Raw genomic sequence first — 27113 nt, 5'->3', positions numbered from 1 at the left:
AAAACAGATCAGTTTTGCCCCAATGCATTCTGAATGGAAAAGGATCCGCTCAGAATGCATCAGTTTGCCTCCAGTCACCATTCCGCTCTGGAGGCGGACACCAAAACGCTGGCTGCAGCGTTTTTCTGTCCACCATGTGGTGCGGAGCAAGACTGAGCCTTCCTGACAATAGAAAACGGATCAGTCCCCCATTGACTTTCAATGGTGTTTTAAGGAAGCAAGAGGCCAAAATAGGCATTTAGAACAGTTGTGATATGTTCCTATTGTTAATGTAGTGATTAGAACTGTATACTGAACTAGTTATGCGTTTGCTCACAGTTCCACCAAATCATACAATCTGTGAATAGTTCAAACAAACTGCTCATACTAGATCATACTCAATTTGCAAATAGTTACTGCTAACTGCATACCGCAAACCAAGTTGAGCAAGTAGAACTATTAGTTAGACCTCAGATATTCCTCAGAGAATATAAAAATGCTTAAAAAAAAAAAAAACTTAGTGAGAGTACAGATACTGAAGAGAGAAATATATTCACCATCTTATGTTGAATGAACAGTTGATCCACCATTTTATGATACTTTATTCTACACGTATTTTGTATATAGACTTATCTGCTGGGGAGGAGGCAGTGTTATATATGAAGAAAAGTTGAAGTTAATAAAGAAGTTATTTAAAGCATTTGGTGCGCTTTTTAAGCCTTCTGTTTCCATAGAACGGCACTAGAATAATTAAAGCAGAGTAACAGACAGTCTGGTTGGACTTAAAAAGTTAGAAATATCAAAATTCTTCTAATGCCACAGCGCAAAAGGCACTTCATAGTGCTGCGCCTGCCACACATACACCATATACATGGTACACATACATACCACCCAACTTAAAAAGCTTAACTATTAAATGGAAGTGCTCATCTCCAGCTGCCACCACCAGAGCGGGATTCAGACGGTAACATGGTTCTTCGATCAGACTGTAATTTTACCAACCTGTTCTGGAGAACCTGAGGGACCTGGCTGAATCCCATGCCTGCATATGGGTACACCTGGCTTGAAAATTGTCCCTCAATGTGTTTTTTTACTGGTGGTTGCTAGGAGATGTTGGGACACATTTACTAAAAACCAGCATTTTACGCCAGTCTTAGTTTCCTCTCTTGCGCTCCTGTTAGATGTCCAAGTTATGATGAGACGATTTATGATGAGACACGAGTCATAAATTAGACGCATCTGTGGCAGTCCTTGCACCTGGCGTAAAAACGTCACCAGCCCCTGTTTTTACATTCAGTGATCACCTCCACAGTATGAGAACGAGCGATGGCTACTGCTATTCCTCGTACTCCTACAGCTGCATTGTTTCTGAGCAGCAGATCTCTGTTCACACTGCACGATTTGCTGCCCAGAAACGATAATTTACTTGACTGTACTGACAGTTTCACTATCATCAGGTGATCGGCGGCACCTTTACATGTTCGTTCCCAATAATCTCCCAGACTATTGAGATGTGTAAACACACCATGATACTTCAGTTTTTCTTCATGTGTGAAAAAACATCAAAACCTCATTGCATCCATGTAGAAAAAACAGAAACACTGAACACAATCACAGACAAAACTGATTACACTTGCATGCAAACCCACACGTGTTAAATTAGCCTCCATTCACACGTCCGCAAATGGGTCCGCATCCGTTCTGCACCCATTCATTCTCTATGGGGTCAGAACAGATGTGCTCGCCGCATCTGCGGAGCACGCCCCCGATCTTCCGGTCCACAGCTCCGCATGAAAATAGAGCATGTCCTATTCTTGTCCGTATTGCAGACAGACAAGAATAGTAATTTCTAGTAATGGGAGTGAGAAAAATGTGGATTGTACACAGACGGTGTCTATTTTGCTGATCCGTTTGCAGACCGCAATAAGGACAGTCATACATGAGGCCTAAGGGCATATTCAGGTGTAATGTCATATCTCATTACATCTGCACAAGCACTTACAAAGTTGTAAAATGAGGCCTTGCAACTTTAACACCAAAAGTGGTGTGGAGCGTGAAATAACAAAAAAAGGGGCCAAAATCCATGTGGAAAATCTGCCATGTGAACACACCCTTAAGCCCCTTGCAGATGTGCGGATTAGGTCCAGATGCTTTGCGAATGCATTCAGTGAAAAAATGGGCGATTTTGCAAACAAAGTCATTCGTTTTGTGTGCAATCGCGTTTAGTTGTTATCACGCAGGTGCAATGCGATTGAATGCGTTTTGCACGCACATGATAAAAAACTGAAGGTATACAAACATCCCTTAGAAACCATCCGTGAAAAACGCATCGCATACGCATTTGCTTGCGGATGCGATTTTCAGGCATCTCCGTTTACTTCTATGGGGCCAGCGCTGCGCGAAGGAAATACAAAATAAATAATTGCAGAATTTAGAACATGTTGCCATTTTCACGCAACGCACAAGTTATGAGTGAAAACCAATGCACATTTGCCCAGCCCCATTGAAATGAATAGGTCCAGATTCCGTGCGGGAATACTCGCCCATGTGAAAGGGGCCTTAGGGTGTGCCCTCACAGCAGAATTTTCATTGTAGATTTTGATGTGTTTCTGCTGTAAAATTTGCAACTAATCCTTCTCTGTAAATTGAGGGGCGTAGCAAGGCGGCGGGAAAAACGCACTCGCCCTGCAGTTCATTTTCATAGTGAAGCCGTCCGCTCCCTGCTTCAAAGTTCAGCTGAGATCCGGACTGTGGCTCCCCTTCAGGCCACACATCGTGCTGCTGGCTGTGGGAGGATCACTGAAATCCCGAGAAGGCCTCCTGCTCAGCCAGCAGTGCAACGTGTGTGAGCGTGTAGTCAGGGAAGGCGGCAAGTTTTTTTTTTTCATGTAGCTGCAGTCTGGAGAGGGCACTGGGGGCCACAATGAAGGCGTAACTACTGTGAGGGGCCACAAGGAGGGCAGTCCTTAAATGGGCTGGATGTTCCATAAAATGCACATGGCTTTTTTAGAGTTTTATTTTTATTTCAACTGGTATCAAATGGCATCGCTAAGGCTACTTTCACACTCGTGTTTGGCACGGATCCGTCATGGATCTGCACAAGTGATTCCATTCAGATAATACACCTGCATGCATCTGTTCAGAATGGATCCGTTTGTATTATCTGTAACATAGCCAAAACAGATTCGTATTTAATACCATTGAAAGGCTTCTATTGTGGCAGTAAACCAGATCCGTCCCCATTGACTTACATTGTGCGTCAGGGCGAATCAGTTTGCCTCCGCATAGTCAGGCGGACACCAAAAGTAGCGTTTTTGGTGTCCGCCTCCAGAGCGGAATGGAGACAAACTGATGCATTCTGAACAGATCCTTTTCCATTCAGAATGCATTGAGGGCAAAATTGATCCATTTTGGACCGCTTGTGAGAGCCCTGAACGGATCTCACAAACGGAAACCAAAACACCAGTATAAAAGTAGCCTAGGAGAGCTGGATAAGGCTAAACATGGCATCCATCATGTGACATGGCTTTCTATTAACTACCCAGGTATCTAACAGGTGAATTCACTTCAATGGGGCCACAAAAGATGTCTGCATCCGTATGTCTGTCCCGTAGCATCCATACAAAAATAGAACACGTCCTTACATTACGGACAAGGATAGTACTGTTCTAATATGGCCTGGATGTTTCATTCTGCAAAATGCAGAGCGCACACAGCAAGTATCTGTGATTTGCGGATCCGCAATTTGTGGACTGCAAAACAGGCTATGTTCGTGTGCATGAGCCCTAAGCCCTTTTGCACACAAACATATTTTCTTTCAGTGTCCCGTTTATTTTTTGCAGACCGTATGTGGAACTAGATAGATAAACACATGTCCTATTATTGTCCGCATTACAGACAAGGATAGTGCTGTTTTATTAGAGGCCAGCTGTTCCATTATGCAAAATACTGAATGCGCACGGATCTCACCTCACCCGTATATTTTTTTTTGTGGACCACAAAATACATACGGTCGTGTGCAAGAGGCCTAACACTGTTGCTTACTGAGTGTTATAAATTACAATATGTGTAGGGTGTCACATGACTGATGCCAGGTTTCAATTAGGCCACGGATGCATTACACAGGACTGATATATGGGCTTTCCAGCTGTTGTAAAACTACAACGCCCAGTCTGCCTACAGCAGGGCATGATGGGATTTGTAGTTTTAGAACAGCTGGAGAGCCGCAGTTTGCCCATCACTGGGCTAAATCACTGTATAATTTTCTTATTATATAAACAAGTTTCTAAAATAAAAAAAGGAAATACCCCTTTAAGGCTGGGGCTACATGGCAATCTTGGCTGCAACACTAACCCTGGTTTCACACCTAAGCGTTTCTCAAACGCGCGTTTCTATGCGCGTTTTTTGTAATAGTGAACGCGCGTTTGGGTGATTGACAGCAGTGTTGTCCAAAGAGTCTATGGCCCAAACGCGCGTCAAACGCGCCAAAAAAAGCTCCTGTACTTGTTTGAGCGTCGGGCGTTTTACAGCGCGTTCAAACGCGCTGTAAAATGCATAAATGTGAACCAGCCCCATAGGGAAGCATTGGTTTTCATGTGTTGCGCGTTTTACAGCGCGTAGGAACGTGCTGTAAAACGCTCAAGTGTGAACTTAGGGTAACCCTAAGTTCACACTTGAGCGTTTTACAGCGCGTTCCTACGCGCAACACATCAAAACCAATGCTTCCCTATGGGGCTGGTTCACATTTTCGCGTTTTACAGCGCGTTTGAACGCGCTGTAAAACGCCCGACGCTCAAACAAGTACAGGAGCTTTTTTTGGCGCGTTTGGGCCATAGACTCTTTGGACAACACTGCTGTCAATCACCCAAACGCGCGTTCACTATTACAAAAAACACGCATAAAAACACACGACAAAAACGCGCGTTTGAGAAACGCTTAGGTGTGAAACTAGGGTAAAGATCTCTGTATAGCAGTACAGCCATTGTACCAATATACTGTATGTATTGCTTTATGCACATGGGAAGCACTACCTACGCGCTGTAAAACGCTCAACAAGGAGAAACCAATGATTCCCTATGGGAATGGTTCACACCTGGGCGTTTTACAGCGCGTACGATCACGCTGTAAAACACCCTACGCTCAAAAAAGTACATGAGCTTCTTTGGGGTGTTTTGTCGCACGTTCCCATACATAGACATTCGGGAACGCATGACAATGGGCGTTCGCTTGTCTCTGTATGCGCAATTGCAAACGCCGGTACAATCACGCATACAGAGCGCTCCTTTCAGAACTCTCAGGTGTGAACCCAGGGTTAGATCTGTTTGTGGTGCCCACATTATATAAATACAATAGCCTTACAACCGGATCAGTTCTAAGATGCATGCTGCAGTATAGTCCTACCTTCAGTCTCCAGCGAGTCCATAGTAGTTATTTCATTCACCACAGTAACCGCATTCAAAGGAATTCAACTCACTGCCAAGTCAGTCTTACACGGCTCCAGGCACAGCGTCTGAGGATACAGCCACACTCTCAGATTTTAAATGCAGTTCTAAAGCTGAAACCAGGTGTGGATCATGAAAGGCGAGGGAGTGGGAAGGGCAGAATCTATTTTTTAATCCACACCTGGTTTTAGCTTCAAAAACTGCATCCGAAAACCTGATTAAAACTTGGCAGTGCACATGTTGTGCATGAAAACCCACAGTGTAAGGCCCCCATGCACACGGCCGTTGTTCACGGCCGTGTGCGGGCCGTGGAACCGCGGCCTGGATCCCTCCTGAGGGCAGGAGCGCACGGCGGCACTGGTTGCTATGACGCCGTGCGCTCCCTGCTGCCGGCACAGTACAGTAATACACTGGTATAGATCATACCAGTGTATTACTGTATTGCGGTGGCAGCAGGGAGCGCACGGCGTCATAGCAACCAGTGACGCCGTGCGCTCCTGCTCTCAGGAGGGATCCAGGCCGCGGTTCCACGGCCCGCACACGGCCGTGTGCATGGGGCCTAAGGCCTCATGCACACGGCCGTATGTTTTGGGTCGGCATCCGAGCCACCGTTTTAGCCGCATCCGTTGCTCCGTTCCGCGGCCCAGCAGAAAAAATATAACATGTCCTATTCTTGTCCGCAAAATGGACAAGAATAGGCAGTTATATCAATGGCCGCCCGTTCCGTTCCGCAAATTGCGGAAGGCACACGGGCGGCTTCTGTTTCTGGCGGATCCGCGGTTTGCAGACCACAAAAAAAAGACACGGTCGTGTGCATGTAGCCTAAGGCCTAATGCACACGACCATTGTTGTATTCCGTTCCGCAAAATGGGGTTCCGTTGTCCCGTGATCCGTTTCCGTTTTTGTTTCAGTGTGTCTTCCTTTATTTTTGGAGGACCACCAAATATAAAGGAAAGTAAAAAAAAGTCTAAGACAGGTTTGCCATGCAAATGATAGGAAAAAAACTGATGCGGACGCACGGACACGGATGACAATCTTGTGTGCCTCTGCGTTTTTTAGCGGTCCCATTGACTTGAATGGGTTTGCGAACTGTTTTCCGCAAAAATAATAGAGCAGGTTATATTTTTTGGACGGACTGGAACCACGGATCACGGACGCGGATGGCAAACGGTGCATTAGCTGAGTTTTCAAAGGACCTATTGAAAGTCAATGGGTCCGCAGAAAATCACGAAAAACGGCACAACGGACACGGAATAAACCAACGGTTGTGTGCATGAGGCCTAAGGCCATATTCACATGTCAGTGTTCTCCACGGACAGCACACGTCCCCATTCCGTTTAATGTGTGTATTCACCCATCAGTGTTTTAGCACGGTTGCATCCATTGCACATTGCATCCATGCTTCACGGATCATTAGCAAGAGATGTTTTAAAAAATATTTTTCGGCTGTTCAGTGTCAGTGAAACACGGATGGCACACTGACAGCAAAAAATGGACCCACGGACCAAACACGGATCCTTCACGGGCAGCTTCACGGATGCATCACTGACCACCTGCCCACGAATTTGAGCACGGACACGGACATGTTAATGAGGCTTAAGGCCCCATTCACACAACTGTATTTTTAATCCGTATTTTTTGCAGATCAGAAGCGGACCCTTTAATTTGAATTAATGTGCTGTCCACATCCATATGCGTTCAGTTTTTTCTGCGCGAGTACAATGCATTTTGATGCGTTTTTCATGCGCGTGATAAAAAACTGAACCATGTTATAAGGGAAAATAATACAATCTACACAACCTTGAACCCAAACCTGAACTTCTGTGAAGTTCGGGTCTGGGTACCACATTCAGTTTTTTATCACACGCTTGCAAAACACATTGCACCCGCGCGATAAAAACTAAACAACGGAACGCAATCGCAGTCAAAACTGACTGCAATTGGGTACCTACTCACGCGGGTTTGCCGCAACGCATCCGGACCTTATCTGGACACGTTCGTCTGCAAGGGGCCTTAGACTGGTCTAATTTATTTGTGCATGAAAAAAGTTGCATCTTTGTGGAGAGAGTCGCACATCTCCTGGAAAGTGTGACTTTTAATGCAAAAAAAGTCGCACTTCACCACCAGAAAAGTACGCCAGCCCTGGGGTGGAGCAGAAATTAAACTGTTCTTGCAACAAATTCAGGCAAAAAAAGGCACACCTACATAAACAGTTCAGAAAAAAGTCGCAAAAGTTATAAAACTTCTGAATTTGGCCTCATGCACACGAACGTATTTTGTTTCCGTGTCTGTTCTGTTTTTTGTTTTTTTGCGGATAGGATGCAGACCTATTCATTTCGATGGGTCCACAAAAAATGCGGACAGCACACTGTGTGCTATCCGCATCTGTATGTCCGTTCCATAGCCCCGCCCAAAAAATATAACAAGTCCTATTATTGTCTGTTTTAGGCATTGTTACAATGGATCCGCAAAAAAAACGGATGGCATACAGATGTCATCCGTCTTTTTGGGGGATCCGCAATTTGCGGACTGCAAAACACATACGGTCGTGTGCATGTAGCCTTAGTCTAAAAATTCTAAATAGTTGAATGAGGCCGGCGCCTCTTCATAATTTTGGCGTATCCACCACCAGATATAAGGGTTAGGCTACATGCACACGACAGTTTTTTTTTTGCGATCCGCAAATAGCGGATCTGTGTTCCTGTTTCTTTTTACATCCACATCCGTTCCGAATGTCTGCTAATTTTGTATGTTGTGTTTCCGTGTGTCTTCAGGTTTTTTTGCGGTCCGCAAAGAAAAACTGAAGGCTGTAATTCTTGAAATTTATTATATACAGGTTTCCCAGCAACCATCCGCAAAAAAAATGGAACGGAGGCCGCAAAAAAACACTGCCGTGTGCATGTAGCCTTATTAAGACTGGCATAAAAAGTCAGTCTTAGTAAATGTTCCCCATGGTGTAAATGCTGGGGCACATTTATCAAGCTCACTTTTTTGTGGCGTAAAATTACACAGGCGTATTTCATTTGTCTGTCTTTCTTTTGCTGAGCATTTAGTAAAAGTTGCACAGCAGTTGATAAATTAGATTCAGCGTATTTTTATTAGTCTGACCTCTGGTAGTTGTTTTTAAGTTAGACAGGTTCATATTCACTTAGACTGGTCTAATTTATTTGCTCATGAAAAAGTTGCATCTTTGCAAAGAAAAGTTGCACGTCTCCCGTAAAATGCTACTTTTAATGCAAAAAAGTCATACTTCACAACTGAAAGCAGACAAAGAAAAGTACTCCAGCCCTGGGGTAGAAATTAGACTGTTGTGTCAAATTCAGCCGCCAAGAAAAGACACACCTACATAAAAGGGTTGGAAAAAAGTAGCAAATTAAGCCTTAGGCTAAATGCACACGAACGTATATTGTTTCCGCGCCCATTCCGTTTTTTTTTACGGATAGGATGCAGACCCATTCATTTCTATGGAGCTGTTTAAAAGTGCGGCTAGTTAACCATTTGTTTTCCGCGTCCGTTGTCCATTCCGCAAAAAAATAGAGCATGTCCTATTCTTGTCCATTTTGTCCGGATCCGCAAAAAAAAAAAAAACGGATGCCATACGGACGTCATCCATTTTTTTTTGCGGATCTGCAATTTGCGGACCGCAAAAGACACATACGGTCGTGTGCATGTAGCCTTAGGCCTCATACACACAAATGTATTTTCTTTCCGTGTCCATTCCGTTTTTTTTGTGGACCGTATACGGAACCATTCATTTCAATGGGTCTGCAAAAAAAATGTAAAATGGAAGGTACTCCATGTGCATTCCGTTTCCGTATGTCCGTATTTCCGTTCCGCCAAAGAATAGAACATGTCCTATTATTGTCCGCATTACGGACAAGGATAGTAACTGTTCTATTAAGGGCCAGCTGTTCCGTTCCGCAAAATACGGAATGCACACGTACGTCATCCGTATTTTTTGCAGATCCTTTTCTTGCAGACCGCAAAATACATACGGTTGTGTGCATGAGGCCTTATTCACATGTCAGTGTTCGGTCAGTGATTTCCATCAGTGATTTTGAGCCAAAACCAGGTACGGTTCTAAACACAGAGCAGGTGCTGATCTTTCCCTAAGGCCTCATGCACACGAACGTATTTTTTAACGTCCCGCAAAACGTGGTTCCGTTGTACCGTGATCCGTGCCCGTTTTTTCTTCCGTGGGTCTGCCGTGATTTTTGGAGGATCCACGGACATGAAAGATGAAAAAAAAAAATCTAAGTCAAGTTTGCCATTGAAATGATAGGAAAAAACGGACACGGATCACGGACACGGATCACGGACACGGATGACAATCTTGTGTGCATCCGTGATTTTCACGGACCCATTGACTTGAATGGGCCCGTGAACCGTTGGCCGTGAAAAAAATAGGACAGGTTATATTTTTTTCACGGCCTCGAAACACGGGTCACGGGCGCGGTGTAAAAACGGTGCACAAGCCGAGTTTTCTACGGCCCCATTGAAAGTCAATGGAGCTGCAGAAAAAAACTGAAAACGGCACAACGGCCACGGGTGCACACAACGGTCGTGTGCATGAGGCCTTATACCTTATATCTGTGGAGGCTCCAATCCTGGTTTTGGCTCACAATCACTGATGGAAATCACTGACCAAAATATTGATGTGTGAATAAGGCCTTCTAAAACATCTAAAAAAAGGACAATTTCAGTAGTAAATGTGACAAAAAAACACAGTCTTAGGCTACATGCACACAATCGTTATGTGTTTTGCAGTCTGCAAAACACGGATGGCGTCTGTGTGCATTCCGCAATTTGTGGAACGGCACAGACAACCATTAATATAACTGCCTATTCTTGTCCGCAAAACGGACAAGAACAGGACAGGTTATATTTTTTTTGCAGACCACAGAACGGAGCAAAGGATGCGGACAGCACACGGAGTGCTGTCTGCATCTTTTGCGGCCCCATTCAAGTGAATGGGTCCACATCCAAGCCACAAAAACTGTGACTCGGATGCGGACCAAAACAACGTTCGTGTGCATGTAGCCTTAGGCCGCTTTCAGACGAACGAGCATCACGCTGCAGACTCGCTCCTCAGCACCTGGCCTGAGCTTCCAGCACTGCCAGGGTCGCATAGCATTATATTGATTTATGATGCTATGCAACCGTTAGGCTGAGTTCACACAGGCAAGATTTCCGCGCGGGTGCAATGCGTGAGGTGAACGCATTGCACCTGCACTGAATCCTGACCCAGTCATTTCTATGGGGCTGTGCACATGAGCAGTGATTTTCACGCATCACTTGTGCGTTGCGTGAAAATCGCAGCATGCTCAATACTGTGCATTTTACTCGCAACGCAGGCCCCATAGAAGTGAATGGGGCTGCGTGAAAATCGCAAGCATCCGCAAGCAAGTGCGGATGCGGTGTGATTTTCACGCACGGTTGCTAGGAGACGATCGGGATGGGGACCCGATCATTATTATTTTCCCTTATAACATGGTTATAAGGGAAAATAATAGCATTCTCAATACAGAATACATAGTACAATAGCGCTGGAGGGGTTAAAAAAATAAATAAAAATATTAACTCACCTTAATCCACTTATTCGCACAGCCGGCATCTCTTCTGTCTTCATCTGTGAGGTAAAGGACCTGTGATGATGTTACTGCGCTCATCACATGGTCCATCACATGATCCATCTACATGGATGGTGATGGATCATGTGATGGACCATGTGATAAGCGCAGTGACGTCATAACAGGTCCTTTACCTCACAGATGAAGACAGAAGAGATGCCGGCAGCGCGAACAAGTGAATTAACCCCTTAAGGACACATGACGTATCGGTACGGCATGTTTCCCGAGTCCTTAAGGACACATGACGTCATGAGTTTAAAACGCGATTGCGGCGCTGCAGGGGTTAATCGGAACAGGATGCCCGCTGAAATCAATATGCGGGCATCCTGCCCGGGGGGAAGGGGGTCATATGATTTGCGATTGCAGCAAACCGTAGGTCAATTCAGACCTGCGGTTTGCAGCGCTTTCTGCAGTTTCTGATCCCCTGACCACGGGGATCAGAAACTTTGAAATGCCCCAAATAAAGATTTTTTTGAAGGCGGTGCGGAAGGCGGACGGTGTGGCAGGCGGGATCGCGATCCCCTGCCCGCCTCCTCTTGAATATTCATTGGTGTCCAGTGGGTATACCAGTGTGTCAGCACCTTGCTGACATTCTTGTATAAATGGCTGACATCTGTGCTGTGATGTCAGCCGTTTAACCTTTTTCCATACCGTGTTCCGTACGGGAACGCTGTATGGAAAGGGTTAGCAGTCAGGGAGCTCCCTTCCTCTCCCATCGAGGGGCTGCTGTGCCTTTGCAGCCCCCAGACAGGATGGGGTCACGAATGGAGGGAGCCCCCCTTCCCCGTCTGCTCAGTTGTGGCAGACGAGGAAGGTTCCCATGGCAACAGGACGCCTCCTCAGGCATCCTGCTGTCCATGGTGCTTAACATATCTGTGCTAAAGGCATAAATCTGTTCAGACAAAGTGTAAGTAAAATACAGTACAATATACTATATAGTGTACTGTACTGTATTATACAGACATCAGACCCACTGGATCTTCAAGAACCAAGTGGGTCTGGGTCAAAAAAATGCAAAAAAAAGTGAAAAAAGTATAGATAAAAAAATACATTTATCACTGAATAAAAATTTAAAAAAATTAAATACACTACACATATTAGGTATCGCCGCATCCGTAACGACCTGATCTATAAAATGGTCATGTTACTTTCCCCGCACGGTTAACGCCATAAAAATAAAAAAATAAAAACTAGAAGGAAATTGAAATTTTGCCCACCTTACTTCCCAAAAAAGGTAATAAAAGTGTTAAAAAAAAGTCACATGTACGCCAAAATAGTACCAATCAAACTGTCATCTCATCCCGCAAAAATCATACCCTACCCAAGATAATCGCCCAAAAACTGAAAAGACGATGGCTCTTAGACTATGGAAAACATTCACGGGTTGGCAGCACTACTCATCCCACTCATTTGGGTACTGACCAGAAAACGGCTTACAAGCCAGATGGTTCGCACAGATAGGGATCCTGGCTGGGGATACCAACTCATCCAGACAATTCAATAATCCGCAGCACTCGGTTGGTCTTTATCAAGCAGTGCTTGATAAAGACCAACTGAGGTCGAAACGTCGCTGTATACTGGCTGCTTGAGTTAATAAATAACAATTATTTTCATCATCTACCGGCGAGTGCTGCGGATTATTGAATTGTCTTAGACTATGGAAACACTAAAACATGATTTTTTTTTTGTTTCAAAAATGAAATCATTGTGTAAAACGTACATAAATTTAAAAAAAAGTATACATATTAGGTATCGCCGTGTCCGTATCGATTGGCTCTATAAAAATATCACATGACCTAACCCCTCAGGTGAACACCGTAAAAAAAAAATGTAAAAAAAGCCATTTTTTGTCATCTTACATCACAAAAGGTGTAATAGCAAGCGATCAAAAAGTCATATGCACCCCAAAATAGTGCCAATCAAACCGTCATCTCATCCCACAAAAAATGAGACCCAACCAAAGATAATCGCACAAAAACTTAAAAAACTGTGGCTCTCAGACTATGGAGACACTAAAACATGATTTTTTTTGTTTCAAAAATAAAATCATTGTGTAAAACTTACATAAATAAAAAAAATTGTATACATAATAGGTATTGCCGCGTCCGTGACAACCTGCTCTATAAAAATACCACATGACTTAACCTGTCAGATGAATGTTGTAAATAACAACAATAAAAAACTGTGCCAAAAAAAGCTATTTCTTGTTACCTTGCCTCACAAAAATTGTAATATATAGCAACCAAAAATCATATGTACCCTAAACTAGTACCAAAAAAACTTCCACCTTATCCTGTAGTTTCTAAAATGGGGTCACTTTTTTGGAGTTTCTACTCTAGGGGTGCATCAGGGGGGCTTCAAATGGGACATGGTGTCCAAAAAAAGTCTAGCAAAATCTGCCTTCCAAAAACCGTATGGCATTCCTTTCCTTCTGCGCCCTGCCATGTGCCCGTACAGCAGTTTACGACCACATATGGGGTGTTTCTGTAAACTTCAGAATCAGGGCCATAAATTATAAGTTTTGTTAACCCTTGCTTTGAAACTGAAAAAAAATATATATTAAATTGGAAAATCTGCCAAAAAAGTGAAATTTTGAAATTGTATCTCTATTTTCTATTAAATCTTGTGCAATACCTAAAGGGTTAACAAAGTTTGTTAACTCAGTTTTGAATACATTGAGGGGTTTTGTTTCTTAGATGGGGTCACTTTTATGGAGTTTCTACTCTAGGGGTGCATATCAGGGGGGCTTCAGATAGGACATGGTGTCAAAAAAAAACAGTCCAGCAAAATCTGCCTTCCAAAAACCATACGGCGCACCTTTCCCTCTACGCCCTACTGTGTGCTCGTACAGTAGTTTATGGCCACATATGGGGTGTTTCTGCAAACTACAGAATGGAGGCAATAAATATAGCATTTTGTTTGGCTGTTAACCCTTGCTTTGTTACTGGAAAAAAATTGATTAAAATTGAAAATTTGCCCAAAAAATCCAAAATCCAAATTCTCAAATTTCATCTCCATTTGCCAATAACTGTTGTGCAACACCTAAAGGGTTAACAAAGTTTGCAAAATCAGTTTTGAATACCTTGAGGGTTGTAATTTCTTAGATGGGGGTCACTTTTATGGAGTTTGTACTCTAGGCGTGCATCAGGGGGGCTTCAAATGGGACATGGTGTAAATAAACCAGTCCAGAAAAATCAGCCTTCCAAAAACCATACGGCGCACCTTTCCCTCTATGTTCTACTGTGTGCCCGTACAGTAGTTTCCGGCCACATATGTGGTGTTTCTGCAAACTACAGAATCGAGGTAATAAATATAGCAGTTTGGGTGGTTTCTATTATGTAAGCCTCACAAAGTGACTTCAGACCTGAACTGGTCCCTAAAAAGTGGGTTTTTGAAAATTTCTGAAAAGATTTTCTTCTATACTTCTAAGCCTTGTAACATCCCCCAAAAATAAAATATCATTCCCAAATTGATCCAAACATGAAGTAGACATATGGGGAATGCAAAGTAATAACAATTTTTGTAGGTATTACTATGTATTATAGAAGTAGAGAAATTGAAACTTGGACATTTGCATTTTTTTAAAAAAAAATTGGTATATTTGTTTAGTTTTTTTTATTAAAAAAAAATATTTTTTTTACTTCATTTTACCAGTGTCATGAAGTACAATATGTGACGAAAAACCTATCTCAGAATGGCCTGGATAAGTCAAAGTGTTTTAAAGTTATCACCACATAAAGAGACACTGGTCAGATTTGCAAAAAATGGCCTGGTCCTTAAGGTAAAATAAGTCCTTAAGGGGTTAAGGTGAGTTAAATTAATTTATTTATTTTTGTTTTTAACCCCTCCATCCCTATTTTAGTAAGCATTCTGTATTCAGAATGCTATTATTTTGCCTTATAACCATGTTATAAGGGAAAATAATAATGATCGGGTCTGGGTACCACATTCATTTTTTTATCATGCGCATGCAAAACACATTGCACCCGCGCGATAAAAACTGCACAACGGAATGCAATGGCAGTCAAAACTGACTGCAATTGGGTACCTACTCACGTGGGTTTGCCGCAATACACCCGGGACGCATCCTGAACAAATCCGTCACGCCCGTGTGAACCCAGCCTTAGGCCCCTTTCACACGAGCATTACGTCCGGGTGCGTTCAGTGAAACTCACACCATTTTGCAAGCAAGTTAAGTCAGTTTTGTCTGCAATTGCTTTCAGTTGATCAGTTTTTATCACACGGGTGCAATGCACTTTGATGCGTTTTTCACGCACACGTGATAAAAACCTGAAGGTTTACAAACAACATCTTTTAGCAACCATCAGTGAAAAACGTATTGCATCCGCACCTGTTTCCAGATGCAATGCGTTTTTCAATGAAGCCCCATTCACTTCTATGGGGCCAGGGCTGCGCGAGAAACGCAGAATATAGAACATGCTGTGTTTTTCACACAGAACTGATGCGTGAAAAAAACGCTCATGTGCTCAGACCCATTGAAATGAATGGGTCAGGATTCAGTGCGGGTGCTATGCATTCACGGCATTCGTTGCACCCGCGCTGAAAACTCGCTTGTGTGAAAGGGGCCTTAGAGGGCTGGAATGTATTGGATAACACTGACAGCATTCCAAACCTCAAAGGGCTCATGCACACGACCGTATGTATTTTGCAGTCCGCAAAACACAGATCCGTTAAAAGTGCGGATGACGTTCATGTGCATTCCGCATTTTGCAGAACGGAACAGGTGGCCCCTAATAGAACAGTAGTATCCTTGTTCATTATGTAGAGAACAATAGGACATGTTCTATTTTTTTGCGGAATGGACATGTGGACATACGGAAATGGAATGCATATGGAGTAACTTCATTTTTTTTGTGGACCTATTTAAATGAATGGTTCCACATACGGTCCGCAAAAAAAACGGAACGAATATGGAACGAAAATACGTTTGTGTGCTTGAGCCCTAATGATTGCTGCTGCGCTGCAAGTCCGCAGTGTGACACTCGTCTGAAAGCAGCCTAAGGCACATGACCGTATGTGTTTTGCGGTCCGCAAAAAAAACTGATGACGTTCCGTATAGCACCCGTTTTTTTGCAGATCTGTTTATTTATTTATTTTGTGGATCCATTGTAATAATGCCTAACCTTGTCCGCAAACTAGAAAAAAAATAGGACATACACAATTTTTTTTTGCGAGCAACGGAACAGACATACTGATGCAGACAGCACACGGTGTGCTGTCCGCGTTTTTTGCGGACCCATTGAAATGAATGGGTCCGCATCCTATCTGCAAAAAACCCCGGAACGGACACGGAAACAAACAACGTCCGTGTGCATGAGGCCTAAGCCAGCATTTTTATTTTTTTTTACTAAAAACAGGCGCAGACTCTATAGTAAAAGTGCCCCGCTGGGTTTCTTCACAACATTTACAGTACCAGCAATGCATTAAAAAAATGCCATTTTTAAAAACACCACTATAGAAAACAGCAAAATACCCTAAAAGACTATGGGAAAGATTAATTAAAGCCATTTTATGCCAGTCTTGGTTTCCCCCTTGCACTGCCGTTAGATATGTCTAATTTATGAGACATGCACCATAACGATGAGACATGCAACGACTTATGATGAGACATGTGTCATAAATTATTCACATCTGTGGCAGTCCTTGCAACTGGCGTAAAAACGACGCCAGCCCCTGGCGCTGTTTTTACATTCAGTGATTACCTCCACAGTATGAGAACGAGTGATGGCTATTGCTATTGCTCGCCCTCATACAGCTGCATTGTTTCTGGGCAGCAGATCAGTAGAGGCCCAAATGGGGAAGTTAGAACAAGCATCTTTCGTAAACCCACAGCTACCAACTTACTCCTTAGATGGGACAGTCACCATCCAAGATCCCTTAAACAAGGGATCCCTGTGGAGCAATACCTGCGGACCAGAAGAAGTTGTTCCTCCTTGACAGATTTTAAACATCAAGTGTGGGAACCGAGGAGTAGGTTTCTGGAGAGGGTGTACCCAGACAACTTCTTTACCCCAACAAGAAGAAGCAAACAACCACCAGTAACACCATTGGTTTGATAGCCACATTCGATGAGGCTGCGCAGGAGGTGAGGAAGCTACAGAAATAGCCGGACTGGGGGCGTAGCCTGGGGGGAGGCTACCATGACGGGGGGTTGGTTTAGGTTGGTATGGAATTGGAAGAATTGGATGAGAGCGGTGGATGTCGGTGGGGGGGGTATACAATTGTCACGGCGGCTGTGGTGGTGGGAGGTCCTTGAAGTTGGTGAGATTCTAAAGGATGAGGATGGGAGGGCTCCATGGTTGGGGCTGGACTGCCATAGTTGGTGGTCGGTTGTGGATGTTTAACGGCTGGTGGCAAGGCGGCTCAACCTGGTAATAAACTTATGCTGTTTGGGGCTTCCAGGACCTCCCCCGTTGGGATTCAGGAATATGTTACAGTTTGGGATTAGAAGGTTATTTATTATATGTATTTATTATATGTATTTATGTAATAAAATGGCTGCTGTGGCCAATTTAATCCAAGCCAGGTGTCAGTGTTTTATTGGGAGTGGGCCGAGCCCGGGGTAAGGGCTGGGCTGGGGTGGGGAGTGGCTTGGGATGGTAGTGGGTAAAAGGGGGAGCGAGCGGGATATAACCAATACCCCCGTCATGTATCTCCAAACACTGGGGAATGCTACAATTAGACCCAGATATCAGAGAGGCCAAACCGACACCCCACAAACAGTGGCGTATTAAGGGGGTGGGGAAGGGGGGGGGCGGTCCTCCCCGGGTGCCGGCTCTCAGGGGCGTGCCAGAAGCAATGAGCACCCCCATCAAGAAGTGCTCATTGCTGGAGCACTGGGAGCTGTGGTCCTGTCACTCACCGCTCAGCTCATAGCACTCCTCCCCTCCTTCAGGCCGTCAGCACACAAAATGGTGAAGCAGGAACACTTCTCCCGGCTCCACCATTCATCCTGCAGGCACAGATTGCGCTGCTGGCCTGCAGCCTGGTAATCTGCATAAGCTCAGCCCACACAGTGCCTGCAGGGAAGAGAGGTATGCAAGCTTCAGGAACTGGACAAGGTGAGTAGTTACTGTGTTTTTATTTATTTTTTTGTTTTTTAATACAGAGGGGGCACAGATGGAGTTATTACTATAGAGGGGGCACAGAGGTCCTTATTACTATGGAAGGGGCACAGAGACCTTTACTACTATGGAGGGGACACAGAGGGCATGACTAGCACAGTGGGCATTACTACTATTAAGGGAGCGATGGGGATTATTACTATGAAGGGGACATAATGGGGATTATTACTGTGAAGGGGGCACAATGGGGATTATTACTGTGAAGGGGCACAAAGAGGGCATTACAACTGTGAAAGGGGCACAGAGAGGGCATAACTACTGTGAGGGGGGCAGAATGTGGGCATAACTACTGTGAGAGGACACTGTGGGCATAACTACTGTGAGGGGGCACACATCTGTACAATACTACTGTGAAGGTTCAACAACTTGAAATAGTCCAGCTTCAATTGCCAAAGTAGAAAAAGGTATCTTTATTTCAGCGACTTTGCAAAAATAACAGGACAAATTGTTATGCGTTTCAGACCAGTTTAGTGGGGGTCCTCCTTCATGACAATACAAAACTTAACTGACCATGCTATATATATACCATCCCCCCACATCCACACCAATAAGGCTCCTAATTAGGAACAGGTGTAGGGGGAGGCACAAACAGCATGGTTTAAAATCACATGCAATACTGGAAAAAATTATACAAGTAAATGTGCTTCATTTAAACTTCATAAAAATACATATAAGTAAAAAATCTATTATTAAAGCAGCACAATGCATTGGTACAGCACAAAGATGGATTACATAATAATAATATGTTGTTAATATTGCAGAATAAGATCGCTGACTTAATAGGATGGAAGATCCCTTCAGTCATCCACAGTACCTTCCTACTTACCCCACCCTTCTACCCAAAATAAGACACAAGGATACCTTCTTGGATAAAGAGGCCTTCACGGCCCAATTTATTAAACAGTACATATTCACCAACTTTTCCAATAATAGTAATGAACACAGAAACATATCAAAATGTAACAACATGCCAAACCTAGTAATAGAATAATAGGATCCTAGAATGCAACGAGGCAAGCCATTCTCTTCACTCTTCCCCTCCACTTGTCATACCACCTTACCCTTGACCCAAGGGCACCAAATCCGCCAAATTATAGTTCCAGCTACCCCTGTGGGCCCAATTTGCCCAAACAGGGGCCCCATCCACCAGCTTACCAAACCTCATGCGATGCACGATCCAACTTGTCATGCACCTATTAAGCCTTGCATTGCCTTCCAGGACCCTCCATTAACATGCCCATGAACATGACTGAAAATACTGAACGCCGGTGGGAGGTGCCTCCTCCCCCCAGGATTATATACAGCCTGCGAATCCCTAGTCCCACCCCTATCTTACCAGATACATTAACCCCTTCCTGCCTTCAACTTCCCCCTAAGTCAGGCTACACTACGCTATGCTGCGCCCTGCTCCGTTGCTCTCAATCTTCTATTTAAACCCTGCTGATAGCGTGTAGCCAACTGGAACATCCAGTAAGCCTCCCTGTTTAATAATTTCCTTTTATTATCGCCTCCTCTGACGGGGGCCATCACTCTTTCTATACCCTGTGCACACAATCCGGATGTGTCCCCATCATGACAAACCGCAAAGTGCATGCTGACCGCAGACACGTTGCGGTTCTCATGATGGGGCACATCCAAAATGTGATTGCGGACCCTGGATTTGAGTTGGCAAGAAGTACAGCCGACATACAGTATTGCAGGTGACATATTGAATAGGTGATCAAATAAATTACGTATTTAGTGTTGCAGTTTAAATAAGATTTCATCTCAAATTCTTTATTATTAACCTCACATCTAAAACATTTACTGATTATAATATGCTCACAACATATGTACCTGCCATGTCCGCACTTAAAATTACCCCTGCAATTTAACCATGTTGGTTTAGGGTCATTTGAGCTCCGGAATAAACTAGGACTCAAAATATCACAGAGGGTGGGTGCTCTGCGTGCCACACTTCTAATGCCACCTCTGACAACATCCGACCATTGTTCATCAATTTTCAGAAGAGGTAAATGTTTCTTTACAATTTTGCACACTTCAGAATATTGTTCACTATATTGTGTGACAAACATGGTAAAATTATCATTATTTTTCTTCTTGTTTCAAATTTTATTTTGATGTTGCTCTATTCTTTGCTGTGAGTGATTACTCACACGAAAAAACTGTGTTTTTCTATCCATACTTGAAACAGAAAACGCCCTATTCGATAGCCTCTCCAATATGTTACTAGATTCTACATCAAAGGAATCCTTATCGGTACAATTCCTCCTTGCTCTGATGAGCTCACCTTTCGGGATATTAAAGATGACATGCGGTGGGTGGCAAGAAGAAGCATGTAATATAGTGTTCCCTGCCGTATCCTTCCTATGTGTCCTGGTGTGAACACTGGCCAAACTGACATTCCCCCTCAGGCACAAATCCAAAAAGCAAATCGACTCCAGTTCATACTGAACTTCAAAGGAAATAGAGTCCACACGTTGATTCAAATAATCTGCAAACAGTGGTATGGCTGCCACATCACCAGACCATACGATCAGCAGGTCATCGATGTAGCGACCATACCACTGCACGCAATCAAAAAATGGGTGGATGTCGATGAGGAGGAAGTTTTTCTCCCACCACGCCAAGTGAAGGTTGTACAATGAGGGCAATACTACTATGAGGGAGTACAATTTTTTTTAAAGTATTTTTTTTTTTTAAGTATTGGGGGGGGGGGGGGCAGAGAAAGGACCCGCCCCGGGTGCCAAACACCCTAGGCACGTCACTGCCCACAAGTCACTTATTGAAGGGGCGGAGCATACGGGATCGTTTGGAACACAGCCACTACAGTGAGGAACCCGGCACACCTATATGGTGGCCACGCCAGATACTGGGGTGTTTTCACTGTAATGGCTGTGTTGCGTTTAAGCACATCCAACAAGCCACACATTTAAGAGCAAGGGCAATGCCACTATTCGGATTTACAGTATTAAAAGCTTTATTAATTGTCGCTCTAAAGGAGTATTTTATAAGGCTACTTGTTTGTGCGGCCTGGAATAGGTGGTTAAAACCATGAGATAATTCAGTGAACACATGGGAGATATACGACACAATAAAGATACCCCCCTAGCAAAACATGTGGAATTGGGACTGGGGGGGACCCATCCATGATTAAATTCATGGGAATCTAGACGGTCCTCATCTCAGTGAGATGAGGAGATTGGGACAGGAGGGTGTTGCAACGAAAGACCTGGTGGATCTTCAAACTCAAGACAGAAGTGCATCCCCGGGGTCTGAATGAACCGCTTTTATATTTAATCTGAATGAACCAGCTTTTATATTTAATCTGTGAGGAATGTGGAGTTATGATTTAATTCCTGCCATTTGATCCAGGAGTGGGCAGAGGAACTTAAACTCCACAGGGGGGCCTGCTTCAAAGTGCAGCCATGTGTGTATCTTTCACACCCCACTCAGCCACACTGACAACTCAACTTCTCTGGCAGGATGAATTCCGGTGGGGGGGGGCTGAGTTGCTCAACAGAACCATCAGATATCATGGAAAGGGATTTTTAAATGCCCATCCATTCTAGACATAAACCGGTTACATATCTGAGACCCTGGGACCAAGACGGACAGGCCCCTGGTCGTCATTTGGGGGTAGGATGCCAGGAAGGGGAGATACAGAGATCTCCCAGTATGAACCTAATAACAGTGCTATGTTTGATCTCCCCTTGTAGCCAGAACCCAGCCGGATCCATTGCACCCAGAACCATCTCCCTGTGATCTTCTGGTGAGTAGCTATGATTCATAGAGGGGTTTTGGGGATTCTGAGCTGCCTCACCAGACAAAGGAAAATGGGGACCTCCCAGGAGGAGTGATCGACCACAGGTGAAAAGGCCCATGCAGGCCAGGGTCTTTTTCTGAAGAGGGGTCATGTCGTTTAATCTGTTTGGAGGGACTTGGGAATACTCTGTCCTCACTGCCTGCCGTGTGACTATGTAACGACCCATAATGGCATTAACACCTTTGTCTGGCCCCCACGATCTTCAATGGTGCATCCTGTGTCATCTCATATATATGTATTGCCATGTCTTGCATAATGTGTATGTATTTCCTGATTTTGTAACTGTTAACATGTAATGGGCCTGGTTTATCAGCAATGGCGGCAACATTGGCAGAGTTAGTTTCCCTGGAGAGGAACCTCCTAGTTCCATTCCAGCCCTCTCTAGAGAGGGAGGAGTTTGTTCAGTCTAGCTAGTGAAAGTTAGTTCCAGCCTACCCCCCTTGGGAAGAGGTTGAGGTCCAGCGTGTCCCCTGCTGGGGAAGGAAGCAGGCCTTGTCCTGTCTGGACAGGCCCTGCCTGTGAGTTCCTAATGGTTGCATGTCCCCTCCTGGGCTTGCATTGCCTAAAGCCAAGCTAAGTGAGATTAAAGTCAGGAAGAAAGATTCCCTGAATAAAGACAAGATACAAATAAAAATACAGATAAAGACAGTCAAACTACAGAAAGCTAAGTTGCAGCCTACAGCAGAAATAGAAAAGTTCCTATTTAATCCAGCCAGCATAGCAGAGCTGAGAGAGTTCAGATGTAGCAGAGCTGCTTGTGTTTGCCTGCCCAAAGTTGAGCCAAAACCTGCTGAGGACCAAGATACAGTTTATAGATTCTCTAATGCAAGTAAAGCTGTGTTCAACGTTAGTAAAGTCTGGACTCCATTATTCCTTCACCATCCAAGTTAACCACCCCTTGTATCACTGCTTTGGACGATCACGTCTGGGATCCAAGGATAACCAGGTAGGAGCACTTTGACAAGTGCAAAAGCCACACATAAGGGACACTTTAGGCAGCCCTTGCACCACTCTGGCAGTCCTACATCTGGGTACCAACATCACTATACTTAAAGGGGACTCCATGTCCTCGTTGCTTCAATGCAACTGGCGTCACAACAACAAAGGATCCCCCAGTCTGTTGCAACTACAGCTAAGGATTATAGCAACCAAGAATTCATCATAACCTAAATGTCTACTTGTCCACCTGGCAACTGACTTTTGCTCTGTTTAACCCTGTTTGTACCACATCATCTGTATTTGCACGCCCAACCATTGTATATATTCTGTGTGTATATAGTGTTATGTCTAGTGAGCCCTTCAGGCAATTAAAAATATAATTTTATCTTGAGCTGTTCTTGTATCTTGTTCACGAATCCCCACGTCCATGTTTCGGCATAGTTATAAGCTACCTGAGGTTGGCTTCTTACCTGATATAATCCCGCCAGCGGATCGGGCTTATATCTAATGAGGAACTAGTGGCAGTCTATACAGCTGGCAGCCAGCCGCTGTTTCACCGGGGCAGTGAAAAGGCTCTCTCAGCTTATTAAGGTTGTGATCGAGTGTGGAGTCACGACGTAGGGGCCCCGAATGTTTTGCCCTAACGACCCCCCTTCCTGATAGACTTGTTTCTGAAACAGGACATTAGCTAGGCTATTTTATTCATTTCAATATAATTTGGTATTTTTTGTTTCTTTCCTGTTTGACTTATCAGCTAGCTATTAGTAAGCCCTAAATGCGCATATCGATGAGCAAGCAGACTAATGGCATTGAGGTGTCTATGTAGCGCTACATTCGATAACAAGCAGAGTGCTGCGCTTGCACTCACCGCTTCAGGGAATGCCCTTGGCATGCTTAAGCCTACACGTCTCAGGCTCCAGCACTACGTGGAACATTACCATACTGGGCAGTTACCTGCTCGCTCGCACTGGTCCTCGGGCCTGGAACGCCACACTCCCTTGTGACGCACAATCTGCAGAACAGAGCTTAAGGTGCCCTGGAACGCTGAAATCAATGCGTGGAAAACCTGACAGGTTGATTCCATATGCATTGTGCAATGAGCAGGACACTGGTACGGTGGCCAACTATGCAGTGGGTCAGGATATGTATAAATATGTTTATGAGTTTGTGATGCCAATTGCAGCTTGCGCAGGTACTGTTGCAGGGCCCTTTAAGATGTAATAGCTCACGTACCAGGTGAGGAATGCCAGAGTGGGGATAGTGTCTCTGTGTAATGTCAGCGGTGTCTCCTGCCTGGGTACGGCTGGACTCCTGGATCCTGGCTCACTTGCAATAAAATGAGTGTTGTTAATAGGAGTAACTGAGGAACTTTGGTAGTAAGGAATGAGATCCAGACTGGTGATATAATCCAACTTGTCTTTACTTAATGCAGCATAAATCCATACGAGTAACAGCATAAGTCTTTAGGTCCCAGCAGGTATTGGCAATGTATGGCAGGGATTACTATCTCTTCTGCTCCTATACTATATGCCTGGAGAATCTGGCAGGTATTTATCTTCTGCTCTGTCTGTCTTCTGCTTGGTATGGGCCTGACTAGCTGAGGAGGAATTTGAACTTCTCCTGGACTCTGAATAAGTACTCACAGGACTGCTCGCAGGGTATGGTTCTTCCTGGAGATCTGTAGTTCTGGAGGTGCTGCTTGCTTGTCCACAGTCGAGGCTGAAGGGCTCAGACTGGGAAGAGTGATCTTTGACCTCAGCCGAGGTTTGATCCTGTCTTGGGATCCTTGTTTCTGGGAGCTCCTACTAACACGGCCTACCCCAAGCTCCTACTAACACAGCCTAATCCCGTCGCTCTCCTGGAAATGAGACACCTCAGGATGGGAACAATCCTGAACATTTAACAAGCGGGAAGGAGCAGCCTAGGGCTTCTAACGATTCCCGAAGCAGCGGGGTACCTGTGAAGTTACTGGATCTGCCTGGACTTACCACTTGGTCCTACCCTGGGTACCTATGGGTATATATCACCGGGTGCAAAAATATTAGATAGAAATATCACAAAGAGCTCAGGTATCACGTTTGAGTCTTTTCTTTGGGTGCAAGCTTTTATGTTGCAATAAAACATTTTTTATAAAAGTAGTGCACATTTCATTTTTTATGCAAAATGAGGCTCAACAATAACTTGAGTCCTGTTTCTTGGAATTTTGCATAGAAAAAACATTAATTTTCTTTAAGGTGATCATTAAAGCCTACTAGGCCAACAATGGGTCCACACTGCCGAATCATTGTTTTCTGGGTCACTTAACTGTCACTAAACTACCTCAGCACGACCATAGGCTTTAAAAAAACCTGCAATCTCCCAAAAGTGTGTCAACTATTGACAACTCTTTGCGGTTGTCTAAAATCTAGTCCATACACGTCCCCTGATAGGGGACGTAACAAGGATTAAACTGACAGGAATAGTACTACTTAACACACCACTCATATCTGGTGGCACAGTACATTGCACGCGCAGTGCCCCAAATTGGAAGTAGGAGGAACAACCAAGCATCTTTTTCCATCTCCCGGTTCCTAAAATCTATTCCATACACGTCCCCTGATAGAGGACGTAACAGGGATTAAACTGATAGGAATAGTACTACTTAACACGCCACTCATATATGGTGGCACAGTACATTGCACGGCGCACGCGCAAAGCCCCAAATTGGAAGTAGTAGGACCAACCAAGCATCTTTTTCCATCTCCCGGTTCCTAAAATCTATTCCATAGACCGGCCCCTGATAGGGGACGTAACAGGGATAAAACTGATAGGAATAGTACTACTTAACACACTTTATAATAATAATAATAATAGGGGAAGTAACAGGGATTAAACTGATAGGAATAGTACTACTTAACACACCTTATAATAATAATAATAGTAGGGGACGTAACAGAGATTAAACTGATAGGAATAGTACTACTTAACACACCACTCATATCTGGTGGCATAGTACATTGCAAGCCGTATGCGCAGTGCCCCAAATTGGAAGTAAGAGGACCGACCAAGCATCTTTTTCCATCTCCCGGTTCCTAAAATCTATTCCATACACCGGCCCCTGATAGGGGACAAAACAGAGATTAAACTGGTAAGAACAGATTTTTTTAATTTAAAAGAAAGAGTACAGCATCTGCGGAGCTGGGTATTTTTGGGCCGCGTTACTGAACGCTCATGCACAATTGCTGTAGGCTCATGCGTCCTTTTGCGGAGGTGACAAACCTGGTCAGTCAAACCCAAGGCAACATCATCGACCTCATCCCATATGCGTTTTTTCTGGAGCATGCCCTGCGAAGAGTGCTGGATCAGGCCGAAGATGAGCATGAAGAGAAAGAGTTGTGGTCACCATCACCACCAGAAGCAGCCTTGTCGTCGTTGATTGCTGAACCTGCGGCAACGCAGAGAGAGTAGTCTGAAGAGGAGTCGGAGGAGGAAGGTGGCTTTGAAGAGGTGGAAGACCAACCACAGCAGGCGTCCCAGGGGGCTTGTTGTCACCTTTCGGGGACCCTTGGTGTTGTACGTGGCTGGGTGGAGGAAGAGGCCTTCAATGACGTCAGTGAGGACAAGGAACGGGACATGGCTAGCTTGGTATCCAAACTTGTGCAAATGGGGAGTTTGCGGTTGTGCAAATGGACTGTTTGCGGTTGTTTGGGGTGCGTTAAATGGGGAGTTTGGTCTGTCACTGTGAAGCGGGCGTAACACTTACACTACCTGATCGATACAACATCATACCTGATGTTTTAAAGCACGTTATTCCAAACAATTTAGGAATGTTAGGTGATTTATGCCCTTTATGGATTAAAACCCGACTCTGCGTCAACTACGTAATTTTCCATGGGAGTTTTGCCATGGATCCCCCTCCGACATGCCACAGTCCAGGTGTTAGTCCCCTTGAAACAACGTTTCCATCACAATTGTGGCCAGAAAGAGTCCCTGTGGGTTTTAAAATTCACCTCCCTATTGAAGTCAATGGCGGTTCGCCCAGTTCATCCATTCGCGAACATTTGCGGAAATTTGCGTTTGCCGTTCGCGAACGGAAATTTTTATGTTCGTGACATCTCTAGTCGTGACAGGACTTAACGTATCTGTGGACGTGACAGACATGTGGACAGCTATG

At 44.4% G+C, this 27113-nt stretch overlaps 1 protein-coding gene across 3 annotated transcripts in view; it reads right to left on the bottom strand.

Annotated features, from left to right (window-relative positions):
* The window catches only part of LOC122933104 (retinol dehydrogenase 7-like), a 148502-nt gene that overhangs the window by 55711 nt on the left and 65678 nt on the right, over positions 1-27113 (bottom strand). The window contains exon 2 of one of the 3 annotated variants that reach the window (XM_044287873.1): positions 5380-5488. The exons of the other annotated variants lie outside the window; for them this stretch is intronic. Within the exon in view, the coding sequence (XP_044143808.1) occupies positions 5380-5401 (22 nt within the window). The 5' untranslated portion in view covers positions 5402-5488. The remainder of the gene's footprint in view (positions 1-5379; positions 5489-27113) is intronic. 3 annotated transcript variants of the gene reach the window in all.

The sequence above is a fragment of the Bufo gargarizans genome, chromosome 3 (assembly GCF_014858855.1).
Source record: "Bufo gargarizans isolate SCDJY-AF-19 chromosome 3, ASM1485885v1, whole genome shotgun sequence".
NCBI classification, from domain to species: domain Eukaryota; kingdom Metazoa; phylum Chordata; class Amphibia; order Anura; family Bufonidae; genus Bufo; species Bufo gargarizans.
Note: the sequence above shows the minus strand (reverse complement) of the source record. Positions and strands in the feature narration are given on the sequence as shown.